The sequence below is a fragment of the Rhinolophus ferrumequinum genome, chromosome X, assembly GCF_004115265.2.
Source record: "Rhinolophus ferrumequinum isolate MPI-CBG mRhiFer1 chromosome X, mRhiFer1_v1.p, whole genome shotgun sequence".
NCBI lineage: Eukaryota > Metazoa > Chordata > Mammalia > Chiroptera > Rhinolophidae > Rhinolophus > Rhinolophus ferrumequinum.
The window spans coordinates 2,311,178-2,330,978 of NC_046284.1; the positions used below are offsets into that span (position 1 = coordinate 2,311,178).

Sequence of the window (19,801 nt, forward strand, 5' to 3'; positions counted from 1 at the left end):
CTTTTTGTGAGTTTACTCATTTAGTTTCTTGGAACTGGCCATACTGACCCTTCCCTCCATAATACTATACTGTATTATTTTCATTGACTCTTTGGAGCAAAATCTAGGTGTGGATGATTTTGGAATACCCTTTTGACAAGTCTAGGAAACACTGGGTAAGACGTGGGGTGGAGAATCACTGTGTTGGTATAATTAAAACCTCTGACCGAGAGCTAGGAATTACCGCCAGACATTTACATACATATGACTGCTTCCGAATAATACACAAGAGGGGATAGATGGAACCTAACTCCTTAACTAACCATGAGCCCTTAATATAACATGATTCCAATAAAAAAGTACATATGCCTTAGGCCTAAGATAGAGAAGGAACACCAACCACAAAAAGAGGTTTTTAGGGTGGTGGAATTATAAGAATTATCCTGCTGGGAAAAACAACAAATAACTCCTTCCCAAGCCCACAAGTACTCCTTAGTTCTGAAAATAAATAAAAATGGGAACTTACAGCAGAATGATCATTCAAACGAATTGGTTACTGCTTATAAAGGAGAGCTACAGTACTCGCTGGTTGTTCTAAGCTATTTGTCAGAACCCAGCTTATTTAAAATCGGGGTGTGGTACAAGGCCTCTTATTAAGTTAGCCTACACTGAAAGGACAGCAAATCAATGACTGCAGCTCGTGCTACCCAGGCAATTCTGCACTGCTGTGTTGCTGCTGCCAGTATTTGATTTTAGAATACTGAAATATTGATGTGTCATTGCATACGTAACCTATGAGTGATTTACCAAATTCATAGTCAGATCATAGCCAATGACCCATGAGCTCTGTCCTCACATCGCTCACAGTCTGGTCATTTCAGCAAAAGGCACAGTTAGACATGTTTGTACGCATCAAGAAAAAGGACTGAAAGCAATCCGGCTGTTGCCACTGTCCCAGCTTGGCTTACCGCTATCTGGGTGATCATTTGCTGCAGGTTACGAACCATCTCTACATTTTCTTTTAATTCCTGGTCTTCCAAAGTCTCCACTAGCTTTTGAAGATCCACTTTGCAGCTGAAAATTCAAGCAAAGGAACCCAAGGGTTAATCACAGTGTGAAGGCCAGAGGGGGCACGAGTAGATGGCAAGGTGGTATAGGTCAGTACCAAATGTCTGGTAGGCAACTTACGCCGCATGCTGCCTGAGCTCTTCTAGCTTGGCGTTCATCTTTTCATTCGCTTGTTCTGTCTGCAACAAAGACCCATGAGATAATCAGTGGCCGCGCCTGACAGCCTTACCTAATTATACCCTCTCTCTGCTGCCATGGATTAAAGCCTAGGTAGAGAGGCTGCCTCCTTTGCTGGAATGGCAGATTTAGTGGGCTTTGGTTATTTAGTGAGAAATGTTGTTTTTTAACAGTCATGGAAATTAGCCTTTCAGTCAACATGAGCTACTAAAAATAGCACCCAAGCAGCTGGGTCTTATGCCACGAAGCTCAGACTATGGGTGGAGCGTGAAGCCTCAATTCCAGAGAACTTTGCAACTGGGGGAAAAAAGCGTTACTTTCTGGCATGCTACCCCCTGCTGTTTGCAGAAAAACCACTTACTTGAAACTGCCTCCCACACTATACTGTTCTCTGCCCCAGCATAAGGGCATTTCAAACATAAAAGGGCCTCGCACTGAGTATAAGCTGAGTTTTTTCAAGTTACACCATCTCATGTGGTAGGCTAGTTTTAGCAAAAGAAAGCAAGAAAAGGGGTGAGGCAGAAGCATGAAAGCAGGGAAGAAAAAATGGCAGAGGCAGCACGTTTTGGGAACGTTGATGAATAGTTTCCATTTTATTTCAATCACAGTATCTGTAACATGCTAGATGCTGCGATAGATTTGGGAAGCATAAAAAATTCTGTGCTTATGATGAAGTTCTTGTAGGACATCAAACGATACGCCTATTGGGCCGCCACTGTAAGAAACTTATAAAGGTCAGGTGGGTATGTGGCTAGAATAACAAGCGCTGTCTGTTACGTCCACCATACATACACCTCCTCTAGAGTGACTTCAAAGGCATAAAATGCAGCATGGATGCAGAAAACCGCATATAAAAATCCCCTCAATCCCATTTCCCCCCTTCTGCGAGTGACGGGCAATCCAGCGGGCGGAGGATGCGGCCCCCTTTAAGGGAGTCTTTAAGCAGCTTGCCCTTCCTTGACTAGAAAGCACACTGATGCGTGAAGGGGTGTAAATTACAGATGTTCAATTACATTTTGGTGGAAACTCATTTTCACTCTGGCAATAGTTGTGCTATCAAAGACTGAGTTGTACTGAGATTAGTGCAAAAACATTAGTGGTAGAGCCAGCATGCACCAATCCAGGACGTTACCAGACAGGTAAACAGACCAGACGTGATGGGCTACGTAGTGATCCACTGTCTGGAAATTAACCATACGTGAAAGGAATTAAAATTAATTTCCCAGCAGTTCTATCTCACCATGGCAGCATTTGGGATGGGACTGAAATGTGACAATGCTAGGGGAAGGGAGAGAAACTAAAATCTTATTGAAGGGATAGGTATTGCTTGGTATTCTGGATAAAGATCAGACAGGACTTAAGGTGACCCAGGGACCTGGTTCTTTCCTCTCTGGTGTTTTAGAACAAATCTCTTTCAAACTGGGATTCCTGTAGACTCTTTGTGGTGGATACATAGGTGTTCACTGTACAATTCTTTTAACTTTTCTGTATGTTTGAACATAAGGCCATGTAGTTACTTCAAGGGGCTTCGTGGACATATGGTAATACTTGTCCATCTCTTTCCACAGAATTGGTCCCTCATAATGAAAGGCCTCTCAGCTATTTCAGAAACGAAAACTAGTAAATGTTCAGGGTTGTTAGCGGCTTGGTCTCGGGGCCTCACCAGAATGATCCTCTCCAACATCTGGGCTGTCTGACCAGCTGCCTCGCTCAGACCACGACTCAGTTTTTCATTCTCTTCTACCAGGGACTGGTTCTTCTCCATCAAAGACTGTAGATTCTGAGATGGTTCCACACTAAAACAAAGAAAGTAACGGATTAGAAAAAAAGTACCTGATTGATAACATCTATATCAGAGGTTGAGAAAAATACATCCCATAGGACTTTTGGGTAGGGGTGTGGTTTAAAAATTATTCCCAAATTCTAAGTGGGGGGAATAGAATCAATAATGCTGTAAAGATTTTGTAGGGGGTCATATGGGCACTTGTCTTATTAGGGAGACCACTTCATGGACTGTGTAGATGCCTGACCATTACGCTGTACACCTGAAGCGGAATAATATGGAATGTCAACTATAATTAAATATATATATGTATGTGTATATATATATAGAGTCACGGGGTGTGGAGTACAGTATAGGGAATAGAGTCAGTGGAATTGTAACATCTGTATACGATGTCAGAGGGGTAGTAGATTGGGGGAGGGGGGTTATCACTGTGTGAGGGGTGTAAATGTCTAACAATTACATTGTTTTACACAAAAAAATAAAAAATAAAAAATTACCCCCAAAGTCTAGAAAAAGTGTGTGTATCACAATGTATTCTCCTAGTCAGGTAGTATATTGGATGAATAAGAAACAAATGCCTGAACTACCTTAAATTAATGATTTGGAGGAAGATAATTATAATTCAGGGCCACATATGGTTGCAACAGAAATGACTAGGCTCTTGCTTTAGGATCTTTCTATTTGTACCACGGAGGTAAGAAGTGAAGACTAACTGTAGGCAGGACACATGTGCTCTCTTCATCCCACTCTCAATCCATCATTAAAAATTAGGGAAGCAGGGAAAGAAAATGCATGGAAGAGGCAGAAGTGACACTGCTCAGGGTCTAAATTGAACCTCTTCAACTAAGTCCATAACCTATTTACTGTGAAGTTTAGGGAAACAGCATTTAAGAAGTCAGAAAGTTGAAATGAGGAGCGATGGCCACTAAGAGCACATTTCACAATTCTCCATAAATAAGTGCTGCCTTCTGAAAGCGTGCCTTCCTGAATCTGATGACCCATAGCCCCCTGTTCATTTGTCGATCATTTTGAAAGAGCTTAGAGTGGGTGGTGGCAACAATGCTCTCCATTTCAAATAGGAATGGAAGGGAGGGACAGAAAGAGCTTGAAGGGTACATATAGATAAGAACCTTTGGAATGTGTGCAGATTACTTGACAACAGTTCCAGACTAATGAAGCAGACCAACAAGAAGTACAGTTGTTGTTTTTCGTTTGTTTGTTTGTTTAATAATCCACTGGGATCAATTGCTCAAAAGACTGGAAATTAGGACTGGTGGAAAAAAAAATCAGAAAAAATATGAAGATTTGATCTGAAGGAGACTGAAGGGAAAAATGAATGGTTGTCAAGGCTACAATAAAGAGAAAAAAAGACAGGAAACAGCTGTTCTCAATCTCAATAAAGCATAGAAAAGGACTGCAGGAACAGATGCCCTCTCACCCAGCTTAAAGCCTCCATGAATTCTTATGGAAGATCTTACCAGGCTCTTTATCAAAAAATTCATAGCTAGGAACAGCATAAGGTCTCATATCACATTGCTGAGAATTTACTAAGACTCTTATGATGGAACATTCAATTAAAATGTGGATTATAAAAATAAACTACCAGTAAATTTAGTGTTATTTTAGATGGCTCTGATATTTCCTTGTTTCCTTATTGTTATTAAACTGAAAACTTCCATGCACCGTTTATGAAAGTTGACAAGCTCCAAAGTAATGATACTTTTTATTAAAATATAGTTGACATACAATATTATATTAGTTTCAGATGTACAACATGGTGCTTTGATATTTATATAGCTTATAAAGTGATCCCCACAATAAATGTAGTAACCATCTGTCACCATACAAGGTTATGATATTATTGACTATATTCCCTGTACTGTACATTACCTTCCTGTGACTTATTTATTTTATAAGTGAAAGTTTGTACTTCTCAATCCCCTTCACTCTTTGTGCCCATTCCGTCACCCTACAACCCCCCAAAGTAATAAAACTTTTAACTCCATAGCGTCTTCCCTTAAAAATTTCCAAGGTTTCTCCAAATGGGGAAAAATACACTGGAAATTGGTATGTGGAAAGTGTTTCCTCTTTCACATACTATTTAATTGTCAGTGCTAAGGATTCCAGTTAGCTGAGCATGTGCGAATTGACAAACACTTGCGGAAAATCAATACAAAAGCTGTAAGGACACACATTCAAAAAGAAAAGCATGTAATCCAAAGACAAAAAGCAAAAAAACAAACAAACCAGGTATGTAAACTGTACATTTTGTAAAAAGCCTCATGAAATGTCTCTAAAAACATAAATATACATTTCTGAGAAAAGAAGTAGCATCTTTATTTCTCCATAAAACATAAACAATTGAGTTCAATTGTTTGATTCATCAACTGCTTCTTAGAATCTATTACTTTGGCAGCTGAAACCATATCCCATAGTATATTCTAGGTAGCTAGAAATCTGGAATGCCCTTCAATAGTCTTGTACTATGTGAAACAGGTCTGTGCTAAACTGAAGGCAAAGAAGATGCCAATTGCTTCTGAATGAGGTTTCTTTATCCAGCATTCTTAAAATATTATCAGGAAACCAAGATTAAATTACCCAAAGAGGGAGAATTACAAAGAGAAGGGTAATCATCTCTGGGTAACAAAATTATGGCAATTTTTCAGATTTTTACAATACTTTTCTAAATGTCCTCAAGAAGCAATGTATCACTTTTATAATCAGAAAAAATGGTTATGAGTTATTAAAAAGAAGGATATTAAAAGAAAATAGGCTCACACCATACACAAGAATAAACTCCATGTGAAAAGTGAGATGTGAAAAATAAAACCAGCATAAGAACTAGAATAAAACACGGACAAATCTCTCTTTCACCTTGGTGCAAGGAAAGGCTTTCTAACTACGAATCAAAATCCAGAAGCCACGTAAAGAGTGTAGCTACTTTGGAAAACAGTTTGGCAGTTTCTTAAAACGTTAAATATGCAACCCAGCAATTTCACCTCCAGGTATCTACCCAATAAAAAACATATGTCCTACAGTGTAAAAAAAAAAAAAAAAAGAAAAAAAAGAAATAAGAAGAGAAAAAAACCAAAAACATATGTCCACACAAAAACTTGCAAGGGAATATACATAGCAGCATATTTCATAATAGCCAAAAAGTGGAAACAACCCAAAAGTCCATCAGCTGGTGAGTAGATAGACAAAATGTGGTCTAGGAAGACAATGACATACTATTCAGCCATGAAAAGGAATGAAGTACAGGTACCTGCTACCTACCGCATAGATGAATCTCACAGACATTACAGGTGAAAGAAGCCAGACACAAAGTCCGCATACTGCCTGACCCCATGTACATGACACGTTGGTAATGGGCGCGTCTCTAGAGACTAAAGCAGATTAGTGGTCGCCTGGGGCTGGGGGTGGGCAAATGGCATGAGGGATCTTTTTGGGGTAACAGAAATGTTCTAAGATTGGATTGTGGTGATAGCTATACAACTCTGTACATTTACTAAAAATCACTGAATTGTACACTTAAGATGAATGAATTTTAAGGTACGTAAATTGTATCTCAATAAAGTTGCTAGAAACTCCAGAGGCAATAAAGAAATGATTGATAAACTTTTTACCACATAAAAATTAAAATGTGTTGCATGACAAAGAGACACCATAAACAAAATAAAAGGGAACAAACTAGGAGAAAATATTTGTAACACACTACAGACAAAGGACTAATATCACTAATATATAAAGAACTGTTAAAAATAAGGGCCAAAATTAGGGTGGCTATCATAAAAAGAAAACAAAACCAGAAAATAAGTGCTGGTGAGGATGTGGAGAAAAGGGAACCCTGGTACATTGTTGATGGGATTGCAAATTGGTGCAGCCACTGTGGAAAACAGTACGGAGATTTAATTAAAAAATTTAACAGAATTACTGTATGATCCAGCTATTCCACTTCTTGGTACGTACCCAAAGGAACTGAAAGCAGGGTCTTAAAGGGATATTTGCACACCTATGTGCATAGAAGCATTATTCACAATTGCCAAAAAGTGGAAGCAACCCGTGTCCACTGATGAATGAATTGATACACAACATATGGTATGTGTGTGTGTGTGTGTGTGTGTGTGTGTGTGTGTGTGTACCATATGGTATATACCGGGGATGCCAAAAAAATGTATACAAGTGGACAAGTTGGTCAACGTTGCTCAAGCAGTAGTTTGCCATAATCAGAAGTGTCTGGAGGCTGATGGGAACCACTTAGAGCACCTCTTGTCATTGTAGAAGTCAAACGTGACTTGTGTTCATCTTTTGTTTTTGGTATAAATTGAGTATTACAATTTTAATACAGGTTTTCTTTCTTAAAATGCATATATATATTTTTGGTACCATATACATATATATTTGGCACTATATACATATATTATGCAATATTCTTCAGCCTTTTAAAGGAAGGAAATTCTGACACATGCTACAACATGGATGAACCTTGGAGACATTATGCTACACGAAACAAGACAGTCACAAAAGGACAAATAGTGTATGATTCCTGCCATGTGAGGTACTTAGAGTAATCAGTGAAAGTAGAATGGTGGTTGCCAGGGGCTGGGCATGGGGCAAATGGGCAGTTATTGATAAGTGGTGCAGAGTGTTGGTTTTGCCAGATGAAAAGAGTTCTGGAGATGGATGGTGGCAGTGGTTGCAATCAATGTGAATGTACTTAATCCACTGAACTGCACACGTAAAAACAGTTAAGATGGAAAATTTATGTTTTGTATATGTTGCCACAGTTTTTGAAAAAGAGCCAAGGGATCAAAAAGCCCGATAGAAAAATGGGACACATGAACAGACAATTCACCTGAAAAAGAGATAAAAGTGGCCCTGAAACATAGGAAAAATGCTCAAACCCACTCATAATTTTTGAAAATGCAAATTAAAACACTGAGCTAGTATTTCTCAGCAGTGGTAAGTACATTCACATCGTTGTGCAACAGGCCTCTAGAACTTTCTCATCTTGCAAATCTGAAACTCCATACCCATTAAACAACTGCCCCCAAGTCTATTCTTTTACAGCTTTCTGGCATGGCTCTTATTTATAGAATTATGCTCTTAACCATCCCTATATGCACATAGAGCTTCGCCTGTATCTTCTTCTAGTTCTCTTGTGGGTTCTTTCTTTCTTTTTTAAATTGTGTTAAAGAACATACAACATAAAATTTACTATCTTAACCATTTCAAGTGTACAGTTGAGTAGCGTTATGTATATTTACATTGTTATGAAACAAACCTCTAGAACTTTTTCATCTTGTAAAACTGAAATTATACACCCATTAAACAACAACTCCCCTTGTGCCCCCCGCAGCCCCTGGCAACCACCATTGTACTCTCTGTTTCTGTGAATTTGACTGCTTTAGATATGTCATATAAGGGGAATCATACACTATCTGTCTTTTTGTGACTGGCTTTTTTCACTTAGCATAATGTCTGCAAGGTTCATCCATGTTGTAGCATGTGATAAGATCTCCTTTCTTTTTAAGGCTGAATAATATTCCGCTGTATGTATATAACTTTTGTTCATCCATTCTTCCATGGATGGACACTTGGGTTGCTTCCACCTCTTAGTTACTGTGAATACTGCTGCTATGAACGCAAGTGTACAAATACCTCCTCCACACCCTGCTTTTAATTCTTTCAGATATAGACCCAGAAGTGGGAATGCTGGATCATATGGCATTTCTATTTTTACTTTTTCGAGGAAACTCTGTACTGCTTTCCATAACAGGCATACTGTTTTACAATTCCTCCACCAGTGCACGAAGATTCTAATTTTTCCACATCCTCCTTGCCAATTTGTCATTCCATTTTTTTTTATAGTAATGGGTGTATAGTGATATTATTTCATTGTGGTTCTGATTTGCATTTCTCTGCTCTGAGTATATCATTTGGTATAACCGACTCTTACACCATCATAATATTTCACATACTCAAAACACAAACAAACAAACAATTAAAACGAAGATGTAGGGGGGACCCAAAGTGGAATAGAAACGGTGACTGTGGGAAACAGTATCTTGCCTGGGTACTCTAAGCCTCAAGACAAAAAGAACTGTCCATCAATGATGTGATCTAGTTCACAGAAGTGTTGCTCACAGGGGTACAGGCTAGCAATTCTGAAACTATGTGTATACTCGAACTGAACAAGTAAATAGTCGGAGAAAGAAGTTAGAAATAAGGAGGGAGAGGCTAATATGAACGCTGTAGTCAGACTGGAATCAGAGGTATCAGTATAAACTCGTGCATTTTAATATGTGTACAGTCAGATATAAAAATGTATGCATGAGTGCATGTGTAGGTTACTATACGTGCATATACTCACTGACAGGGCCTATAGTAGTGACACCCCAGCCACAACGGGCACACCTAGTGCCCCGATCTGGGTTCTAAACACCATTTTCCACTTAAAAAATACCCCCAGGGCTCCTTCCAGAACTGGGGTGGGGAAAATATAAGATGGGTGTGGACCATCTTGCGGAAATGTTGAAAAAGTTGAGGGTATGGTAAAGAACACAAGAGCCACCCTAAATTATATAAATGTCTAACCACTATGCTATACACCTTAAACTAACATAACATAATACTGAATATCAACTGCAATTGAAAAATCTAAAAATGGGGCGGGGAAAAGGTGAAGGGGAATAAGAGGTCCAAATTTCCAGGTATAACACAAATAAGTCATAGGGATGTATGTACAGCATGGGGAATATAGTCAATAATACTGTGATAGCGTGGGATGGTGTCAGACGGTTGCTGGACTTATCACGGTGATCACTTCTTCAGGTATAGCAATGCTAAATAACTATGGTGTACCCCTGAAACTCATAATATTGTCTGGTAGCTGTATTTTAATAAAATCTTTTAAAAAAAGGGATATTTATTAAAAAAAAATAAAGAAGAGGAACACAAGAGCCACCTTAAAGGAGCTTACAGTGGACAAAGCAGGAACAATCTGAGCAATAAAGCAAATAATGACAGTATTGGATATTAACCCATAGGACAAATAAATACCCACAAGTCTATACATATATGAATAAAACATCAAATAAATAAGTGGGGGAGAAGAGACAGTCTTCCTCATAATAGAATTCTAATTCACACATTCCTAAGGGCAGAACCCATGTTTTTCCCATTATATCAGGCTGCCTCAATGCTAACTAGCTAAGTCCTAAACAGTCAGCAAGTTTGGTAAGATCCCTAGCTTGACACCAAGTGCTACCAGAAACTTTAGTGTATCGGGGAAAATAACCACGAGGAGAAATAGCCTCTGCTAGAATATACATTTAAAATTAACCTATGATTCTTACTTTATAGATCCAGGCAATGTACCTCCATGGGCTTGTAGCAACAAGACCTGTAGTTGTTGCACCTGGGAAATGCAAAGAAAAATAGTCACCAATCAAAAGCAACTTCTCCCTTTGTTAGTGAAATTACCAGGACTACCAGCAATAGTAAGTAACCAGAACTAACTAGGGTCACTTGACTCAATAGCAATGAAATCCAAGGCATATCTTAGGTACTACAGAACGCATCAGGGTTCATTGATAAAAGGACAATGAGCATAACATGAATAACTAGTACTTTGATAACTAGTACTGTTCATCTAAGCATTTCAATGAGTTTTTATTGAACATTTATTTTTAAAAAATCAAACTCAGCCCTGAGCTTGCCAGTGTAGGGGGAATAGGAGAAGGAGCTTTTCCTTGTATTTTTCTAGCGAATCTTCTAAGTCTCTTTTTTGGTTCATCTTTGCTCCAAGAGACCCCTTATCAACCAGTCCCTATTCTCAATTTCAGTTTCTCCCAACTGGTTCTTTTCATGTGTTCAAGTCTCTTCCATATTTTAAAAACAAACAGACCCACATCCCTTGACGCTTGACTACCTACCTCTTGTCTTGCTTCATCTTACCTTCTTGAAAGAAGAGCCTATCAGCTTCCTCCACTTCCTCATCTAGCACTCACTGTCCATCCAACCACATTCTGCTCCTTAGCAACTCTACTTAGAGGTCCCCCTTAGATGCCAAATTCAAAACGCCCCAAACTGAATTTCATCATTTCCATTTTTAAACCTGACCGTTTTTCCTCCTGTATTCCCTGACTCAGTGACTGCTACTACCATTTACTCAGTTGTCCAAGCAAGAAACCTGGGAATCAACCTTGATTCTCCTCACCCACCTTCCCCCATCAAATTTGTTACCAAGTAAGCCCTATCCATTCTACCTCCTGGTTTCCATCCTAAGTTTGTCCCCTTCTCTTCATCTCTGTTGCTACTGTCTTTAATCCAGGACACAGTCCTCACCTAGGTTATTATAATAGCCTCGTTTATTTTCCTATTTCTAGTTATGCCCTCTTTTAATCCACTTTCTTTACACTTGCTAGAGTCTATCCCTAAAACATTTCACCATGTCACTCTCTTAAAATCTTTCAATGGCTCCCCATAGCTTTGACAAGTCATATGAGGACGTTCAGGATCTGATTCCTGCCTATCTCTCTTGCCTCATCTTCTACATCAGTGAAATCGCCAATGCTACGCCCCAATCTTAAATGTGTCACCAGACATGTTAATAGGAGCTACTTTAAGATTTCCCCAAATTAACATAATGCTCAACTAACATCTGTAAACTTCTGGTAGAGAAGCTGAGGAACAAAAGCTCTATCATCCCACTCACATTCTTTTAATTGCTTTCATCAAATTTATACCTGTTGTTTCAGATGATTGAGTTCAGCTGTCTGTGGATCAATATTAACAATAGGTTTATTCTTGATTTTTCTTGCTCTGTCAGCATAGCGAAGTGTATTTAATGTTTCCTCTAGATTGGAGTCAGCAGGACTCACACAGGCTATCATAAGAGTATGGCTATTACCTCCTAGAGAATCTGAAAAAGAACAATGGGGGGAAATGAAATCAAAAAAATAGGACGCAAGCAGAGCTGTCTACGTGGGCCGCGGACTTCAAAGTCAGAGCTGTAAGAGAAAAAAGTTGACTTTCAACCAATTTCCTACTACTGACAATATAAAAACACAAAGATTTCTGATGTATAAAATTATAGTTGAGAATCCTACTGCATGTGTCATTCTTGAGAGAGACCAAGTGCAGCAGTTAATCAGGTTAAAAGAACTGGGCCAGGCCCAAGCAAGTTCCGAGCTACTGTGGGGGTTAAACATTCCTCGGATGCCCCCTCTAGGTAGATTTGAACTCTCCAGGGAATTCTGCTTCTCAGCACTAAGTAATAAAGAAACAGTAACCAAGTTCATTTTGAGGTCCAAAGTACTGAGTACAGTTGGCATTCTACAAATTGCTTGGCTCTCAAAGCCATATATGAAGACATCTTTCCATTGTTTTAGAAGCCTGCTTGCCAACAGGTCTCTTTCCTATTTATCAGTTAGACAGCTCTGTGTGTGATAGTCCAAAAACCTGGACTATCTGCATTACGTAATGGAGCAGGTATTTTGCTTCCTCAGCACTACCGTTCTGAGTCACTCTCTCTTATTTTTAGAGGCTTACCTTGAAGCAGTCGAGTCAACTTGGAATCTCTGTAGGGCACAAAGCCACCCTTTTTGTCATCTCCGAGAGCACTGATTACATTTCCCAAGCACAGGAGGCCTCGGTTAATATTAATACCTAATAGCAGGAAACAAAATTTAAATTGCTTGATAAAGCATCTAACATTTTACGTCCATTTATCCTGAGAAAGGTAAAAGAAATAAAGACCCCATAGAAATATTTATTCATCGATCTTAAGGAAACTTCTTGATCCTGTTCACTTTTCTGAGAGTGACTCTAAGCAAACTTCAAAGGACAAAGTTCCAAATGTTCATTGCACAGTTGAGTCTGTTGGCACTTCTCGCCCTTTCCCATGGGACAGATAACTACCACTACGTCAACAACCATTTGCAGTTATTTACTTTTTATATCCATTGTCACACTTAATCTTTAGATTAATGCTGTGAAATTAGATGAACAGCATTTTTTATCATCTAATTATCATTACTACTAAAGTGCCTGCACAGGGACAAAAATGATGATGAAAGTGACAAGAACAGCTAAGTGAGTGTTTACTAAAAGCTATAGAGTGTTTACTATAAGCCGGACACTGTCGTAGGTACTCTATGCATATTAACTAATTTAATCCTCACAATAGTCCTATAAAGTAGGTATAAAGTATGATTATCCGTATATTGACAGATATGAGATGGAGGCACAGAGTAGTTAAGTGACTTGTCTAAGGCCACACAGCTAATAAGTGGCAGAGTCAGGATTCCAATGGAGGCAGCCTGGCTCCAAAGTTCATGACTTTATGCTATATGGAAATGAGCTAAACTGCTCACTTAGAGGCACCAGGTACCTTGGAAAGAGGAGCAAGTTGAGGCTAAGAAGAGGGCATTGGTAGAAAATGTATATAAAGAACTCTGGAAACTTCAAGTCTCCCCTCTAGAGCCATGCAACTACTATGTCCCCATTCTCAATTATTTCCAATCTACCTAATGGGATAGTCTTTCTAATATCCATCCATTAAATGCTGATATTTAATTGACTCATAGATACAGAGAAAAACTGATGGTTATCAGATGGGAGGGGCTTGGGGGGCTGGGTAAGAAAAGTGTAGGGATTAGGCAGTGCAAACTGGTAGTTACAAAATAGTCAAGGGGATGTGAAACACAGTATAGGGAATATAGTTAATAATGTTGTAATAACTATGATGGTGTCAGGTGGGTACTAGAGTAATCGGGGGATCACTTCATAAGTTACATAAATGTCTAACCACTATGCTGTACACCTGAAACTAATATAAAATAATGTTGAATGTCAACTATAATTAAAAAATACATAGTCACGGGATGTAAAGTACAGCACAGGGAATATAGTCAGTGGTATTGTAATAGCTCTGTACGGTGTCAGAGGGGTAGGAGAGTTCGGGGGGGTGATCACTTTGTGGGGTGTGTAAATGTCTAATCATGTTGTTTTGTACACCTGAAACTAACAAAAAATGTTGATATTCTCTTGGGACTGTCTTATACTCTTTTCTAACTATGCATACTCTCCCTGCGTTATCTCATCCAAGCCTAGAATTCCAATAAATACCTATATTAACGATTCCCTAAATCTGCATCTCCAAACCAGACCTCTTGCCTTTTGTCCAAAGCTATATTTTGGCTGCCCGCTGAATAACCTCCACTGGCCTGTGCCCACGTAGCACTGCAGAAAAATATTCAACAAAGCAGAATGCATCTTTCCGTGCAAATCGATGTCACTTCCAGCACTTGTTCCTTCTCATTGCCTCATCATCTAACCAGTCACCCAACAAACAGCAAACCTGAGACATCCTGGATGTTTCCTTTATTCTCACTCCACACACCTGAGTGTCTTCACTGAACACTTAGAGAATATGTACAATGCTGTAGGCAGTCTGCTAGGTACTAAAGATACAGAGAAGAAGAAGCAATAATCGCTACCCTCAAGGAATTCACAGTCTATAGGGAGACACAGACAGACAGACACAAAAACAAGTAATTGCAAATATAATGTTAAAGGAAGAGATATGCACAGCAAAAATGGCTTCTCATAGGAGGGAGTGGTCAAGTTTGTCTGGGATGATACAGGAAGGCTTCAGAGGAGAATTGAAAATTTGGGCTGAATTGTGAAGGATGGCTAGGACAATGCCGACAGAGGAGGTAGGGGGAGGAAAAACGAATGTAAGGGCATTCCAGGCACAGGAAATAGCAGTTGTCAAGGCCCATGTGAGAGAGCAGTCGACATTTCGGAAGTACGGTACGGTAGTTCAGTATGAATACAGCTCAAGTTAAGAGATGGAGAGTGACAAACAGTGTAGGCCAGAGGACAGCTAGGGACAGGTCATAAAGGGCATGACAGCTGTGTCCTGCTCAGGTATTTGTATTTATTCTGTAGGGCAGCAGTTTTCAAATTGTGTTCCTCAGAACCTTAGGGATACTTCAGGGAACCACAGAGATACTGCAGAGTTTCTGCAATTGCAATTTGGATTTTGTTTTAAAGTTTTTTTTATTGTGGTAAAATACACATAACATAAAATCTACCATTTTAACCATTTTTAAGTGTAAAGTTCAGGGGCATTTAGTACATTTACATTGTTGTGTGGCCATCACCACTATTTAAACTATTTTAACTATTTTTAAAATTGCATTTAGGGCCGGTCAGGTGGCTCAGGTGGTTGGAGCACCGTGTTCCTAACGCTGAGGTCCCTGGTTCGATTCCCACATGGGCCAGTGAGCTGCGTCCTCTACAGCTAAGATTGTGAACAACAGCTCTCGCTAGAGCTGGGCTACGAGCTAGACTGTGGTGAGCAGCTGGAGCTGGATGTGAGCGGCCAGCAGCCGGAGGTCGGAGTGGCCGGAAGCCAGCGTGAGTGGCCGGCAGCGGGTGAGAGCTGCCTTGAGCTGCTATGAACAGCCAACCGTATGTGAGCAGGTAGAGGTGGTAAGTAGCCTAATTGTGTCAATCATTTAGCAATATACACATGTATCAAATCATTGGTTGTACACCTTAAACCGACATACGAGTATGTTATATGTCAGTAATATCTCAGTAAAGATGGAAAAAAGATTAAGTCAGATAGTGCGTATGAGACACTTAGCCAATGACACTCAAAAAAACACAAAACACAAAAAACATGGCTTCAGTGCTTCCTGTAAGCCTTGTGAGTGTTGTGTCAGACTTCTATAATTATTATACCACACAAGTTAGGAAAGACACTGTTAGAGATCCAATTTTGGATTTAAATGTTCTATCGTTCCTCATTGAAGCTCCAGGATCAGTTTAATAATTGAAGAGAATCCCGAGATTGTAAAGTGGGCTGTTAAAAAATGTTTATAACTCACAAGTATGTATCAGTGTGAATCAGGATTTCCTTGATAATGTGTCACCAGAACAAATGATAGGAAAAATTAGATGCAAAACCTTAAATAAAATTGTAACTGTCATTCAGAATCCCCATGATACCATACATTAAGAATTAAGAATGTGAAGATTTTTGCAAACCACGCCTCTGATAAAGGGATAATATCCAAAATATAAGGAACTCATACAACTCAACAACAAAAAAACAAACAACCCAGTTGAAAAATGGGCAGAGGACCTGAAGAGACATTTCTCCAAAGAGGACATACAAATGGCAAATAGACATATGAAAAAATGCTCAACATCACTAATCATCAGAGAAATGCAAATAAAAACCACAATGAGATATCTATCACCTCACCCCAGTTAGAATGGCCATCATCAACAAGACAAATAGTAACAAGTGTTGGAGAGGCTGTGAAGAAATAGGAACCCTCAGACACTCGATGGGAATGCAGACTGGTGCAGCTGCTATGGAAGGCAGTGTGGAGGTTCCTCAAAAAATTAGGAATAGAATTACCATATGACCCAGCAATCCCTCTCCTGAGTATCTACCCAAAAATCTGAAAACATTTATACATAAAGACACGTGTGCTCCAATGTTCATTGCAGCCCAGACTTGGAAACAACCAAAGTGTCCTTCAATAGATGATTGGATAAAGAAGTAGTGGTATATATACACAATGGAATACTATTTGGCAGTAAGAAAAGATGAAATAGTACCATTTGTGACAACATGGATGGATCTTGAGATTATAATGCTAAGCGAAATGAGTCAGACAGAAAAAGTAGAGAACCATGTGATTTCACTGATATGTGGTATATAAAACTGAAAACAACAAAAGAACAAAACAAACAAATGAAGAAACAAAAACTCATAGACATAGAAAATAGTTTAGGGGTTACCAGAGGGCAAGGGGGGAAGGGGGCTATAGAAGAGGATAAACAGGGTCTAATATATGGTGATGGAAAGAGAACTGACTCATAATGTGCGATACAGATGATGTAATACAGAATTGTACACCTGAAATCTATGTAACTTTACTAACAGTTGTCAACCCAATAAACTTTAATTAAAGAAAAAGAATTAAGAATGTTCACTGGAGCCTAGTTTGGAACAGCAGAAGCTATTAAATGGAACCAACTTAAATGTTTATTGATAGGGGCATAACATAATAAATACAATGGCGTATCTCCACAGTATATAGATATCACAAAGAACATGGCATATATATATATATATATCCATATCCATACACACACACTAATATGGAATAGTCTTAACAAACATCGTTTGGTGGGAAAAATAAAGAGCAGAGTAGAACAGAGTACATAGTATGCTTCCATTTGTATAGAAAGAGAATTTTAGAGATGTGGACTGGGAATTTGGGGAAAGAGAAAAAATTACCTTTCATTATACTGCATTAAAAAAACCTTTTATTTCGAAATAATTATAAATTCACAGGAAGTTGCAGAAAAAAGTATGGAAAGGTCTTGTGCACCTTCACCCAGCTTCCCCCAACGGTAACACCTTGCATAATAACTACAGTAGAGTATCAAACCCGGGAAATTAACACTGGCACGATCCCCAGAGTGGATTTACATGTCACATGTGTGTGCATGTAGTTGCGTGCACTTTTAGCACAGGTAAAACTTCACGTTAAGTATCACCGCAATCAAGATACAGAACTGCCCTATCACCCTATACAGGCACACCTACCCTGTCACCCCCAATCCCTAACTCCTGGCAACTATTAATCTGTTCCCCCCTATGACTTTGTTACTTCAACAATGTATAAATGGCACCATACAATCATGATATCGGCCTGTTTTTCCAAGTAGAACCATCACCATCATCATCATCAGCAGCAGCAGCAGCAGCAGTATCCATCCAAGTTGCTGTCTGTATCAAAAGTTCATTCCTTTTACTGCTGAGTATTATTACCTGGCATGCATGGATGTACCACAGTTTGCTTAACCATTCACCTGCTGATGGATGTTTCAGTTGGGTCTAGTTTGGGGTTATTACAAACAGAGCAGCTATGAGCACTCATGTACAGGGTTTTGAGTGAACACACGCCTTCTCTGGGATAAACGTCCAGTAGTGCAACCGCTGTATTATATGGTGAGCACACGTTCAGTTTTAGAAGATACTACTGGACTATTTTCCAGAGTGGCCTACCTTTCTCCATTCCCAACGGCAATGTATGAGAGACCCAGTGTCTCCACATTCTTGCCAGCATTTGGTATTGTCACCATTTTTTTCTTTGAGCTATTCTGAGAGGTGTGCAGTGATAGATAGCTCATTGTGGTTTTTCCATCTGCATTTCCTTAATGACTAAGGATATCGAGCATCTCTTCATGGGCTTATTGCCATCTGTGTATCCTCTTCATGAAGTATCTGGTCATGTCTTCTGCCCATTTTCTAGTTGGACTGATTTTTAGCACTGAGTTTTAGAGTTCTTCATATATTCTAGATACAAGTCTTTTGCTGAGCGCATTGCATTTTTATCATGGAAAATGTTATGATACGCCAGTTAATGTAAAGAAAGAAACTGTGATCATAAAAGTAGCTATAATATTCTTACTATTTGAAGATTGACTTACTCATTGTTTTAAATTTGAACTTATAAATTTATGTGAATTTAAACTCTTTTAAAAGATGTATTTCAACTGTTAGAATTTGTTGTAAGATTTCATTTAAAAAGAGTTCCTCTGCTTTAAAAGGAAGGCAGATTAAAAACATCTGTGATAGACGATAGAAACAAATGAAAGGTTTAAAGAGGGGGAAAACATGATCAAGTTGGGATTTCAGAATTATATTTGGAAGGTAGATTTGAGAATAAAAACTGGTGTTTAAGAAACCAGTCATTGAACACCTATTGTGTGCCAGATACAATGCTTGGCATAGGGGGCAGGAAAATAAGAATTGGTCTCTACCTTCAAGGAATTCAAAGTGTACTGGGAAAAACAGACAAGTAAATAATTACAATGAAAAGGGAGCATGCTGTGAGACTTGGCAGGGTGGCAATTGACTGGAAGGAGAGGTCTTATTATATTAATACATTAATTTTTGCTCCAAAAGACGCATTAGAGCTGATGGTCCTGCTAGGTCTTATTTTCGGGGAAACATGGTATATAGGCTTTTAGGTAAATGCATTTGTCAAAACCCAGCGAATATACATTTACATTTTGTTTTTCCTTTTAAATTTTACATTTAAAAATGTAAAACAAATATTAAACCCCAGTTAATAATATGTAAGCTCAAGTATTTAGATGTAAGTATACTGATGTATGCAACTTACTTTAAAATGCATTTTAAAAAAGAATATGGATTAAAGAGTGGCTAGACGGACAGATATGTAATAAAGCAAATAGAGTAAAATGTTAATGGTGGAATCCAGATGCTAAGAATAGGAGTTTTCCTGTAAAATCTTTCAACTTTGCTGTGTCTTTGAAAAAAATCATAATAAAATGTTACAAAAGAAGACTATGGAGCATCAATTGATGGAAAGATTTTGACCGAAAGTAGAGGTTTCATCGGTGGGTGACATCTGAATTATAAACTGAAGTCTTCATAGGAGCTGCCAGCCGGAGCCAAAGGGAGAAAGAACTCAGGCATTCAATGAGCATCTATGACAATGTGTTAGGCCCTAGGGGTCCGAAGATGAATGAGACACAGCACAGTTCCCACTTTCAACTGACTGCTGTTTTGGGGAGTCTGCCAGATAAGGAGATGACTGGAATATAGAGGTGAGGTTCTGTTAGTGTAGGAAGGAGGTAAGTACTAGATGGGGTGGGGGGAGGAATTGGAGGTGGTCAAGGAAAGTTTCTTCAAGGGGATGAAATCGGAGCTGAGCACTGAAG

The 19,801-nt window shown here is 38.9% G+C and overlaps 1 protein-coding gene across 6 annotated transcripts in view; it reads right to left on the reverse strand.

Annotated features, from left to right (window-relative positions):
• The window catches only part of KIF4A (kinesin family member 4A), a 91,902-nt gene that overhangs the window by 49,005 nt on the left and 23,096 nt on the right, over positions 1-19,801 (reverse strand). For all 6 annotated transcript variants that reach the window (XM_033113369.1, XM_033113395.1, XM_033113386.1 and 3 more), the window contains exons 8-13: positions 12,566-12,682; positions 11,761-11,936; positions 10,369-10,430; positions 2,888-3,020; positions 1,168-1,226; positions 948-1,053 (exon numbers count right to left, since the gene is read on the reverse strand). In XM_033113369.1, coding sequence (XP_032969260.1) covers positions 948-1,053; positions 1,168-1,226; positions 2,888-3,020; positions 10,369-10,430; positions 11,761-11,936; positions 12,566-12,682 — 653 coding nt within the window. The remainder of the gene's footprint in view (positions 1-947; positions 1,054-1,167; positions 1,227-2,887; positions 3,021-10,368; positions 10,431-11,760; positions 11,937-12,565; positions 12,683-19,801) is intronic.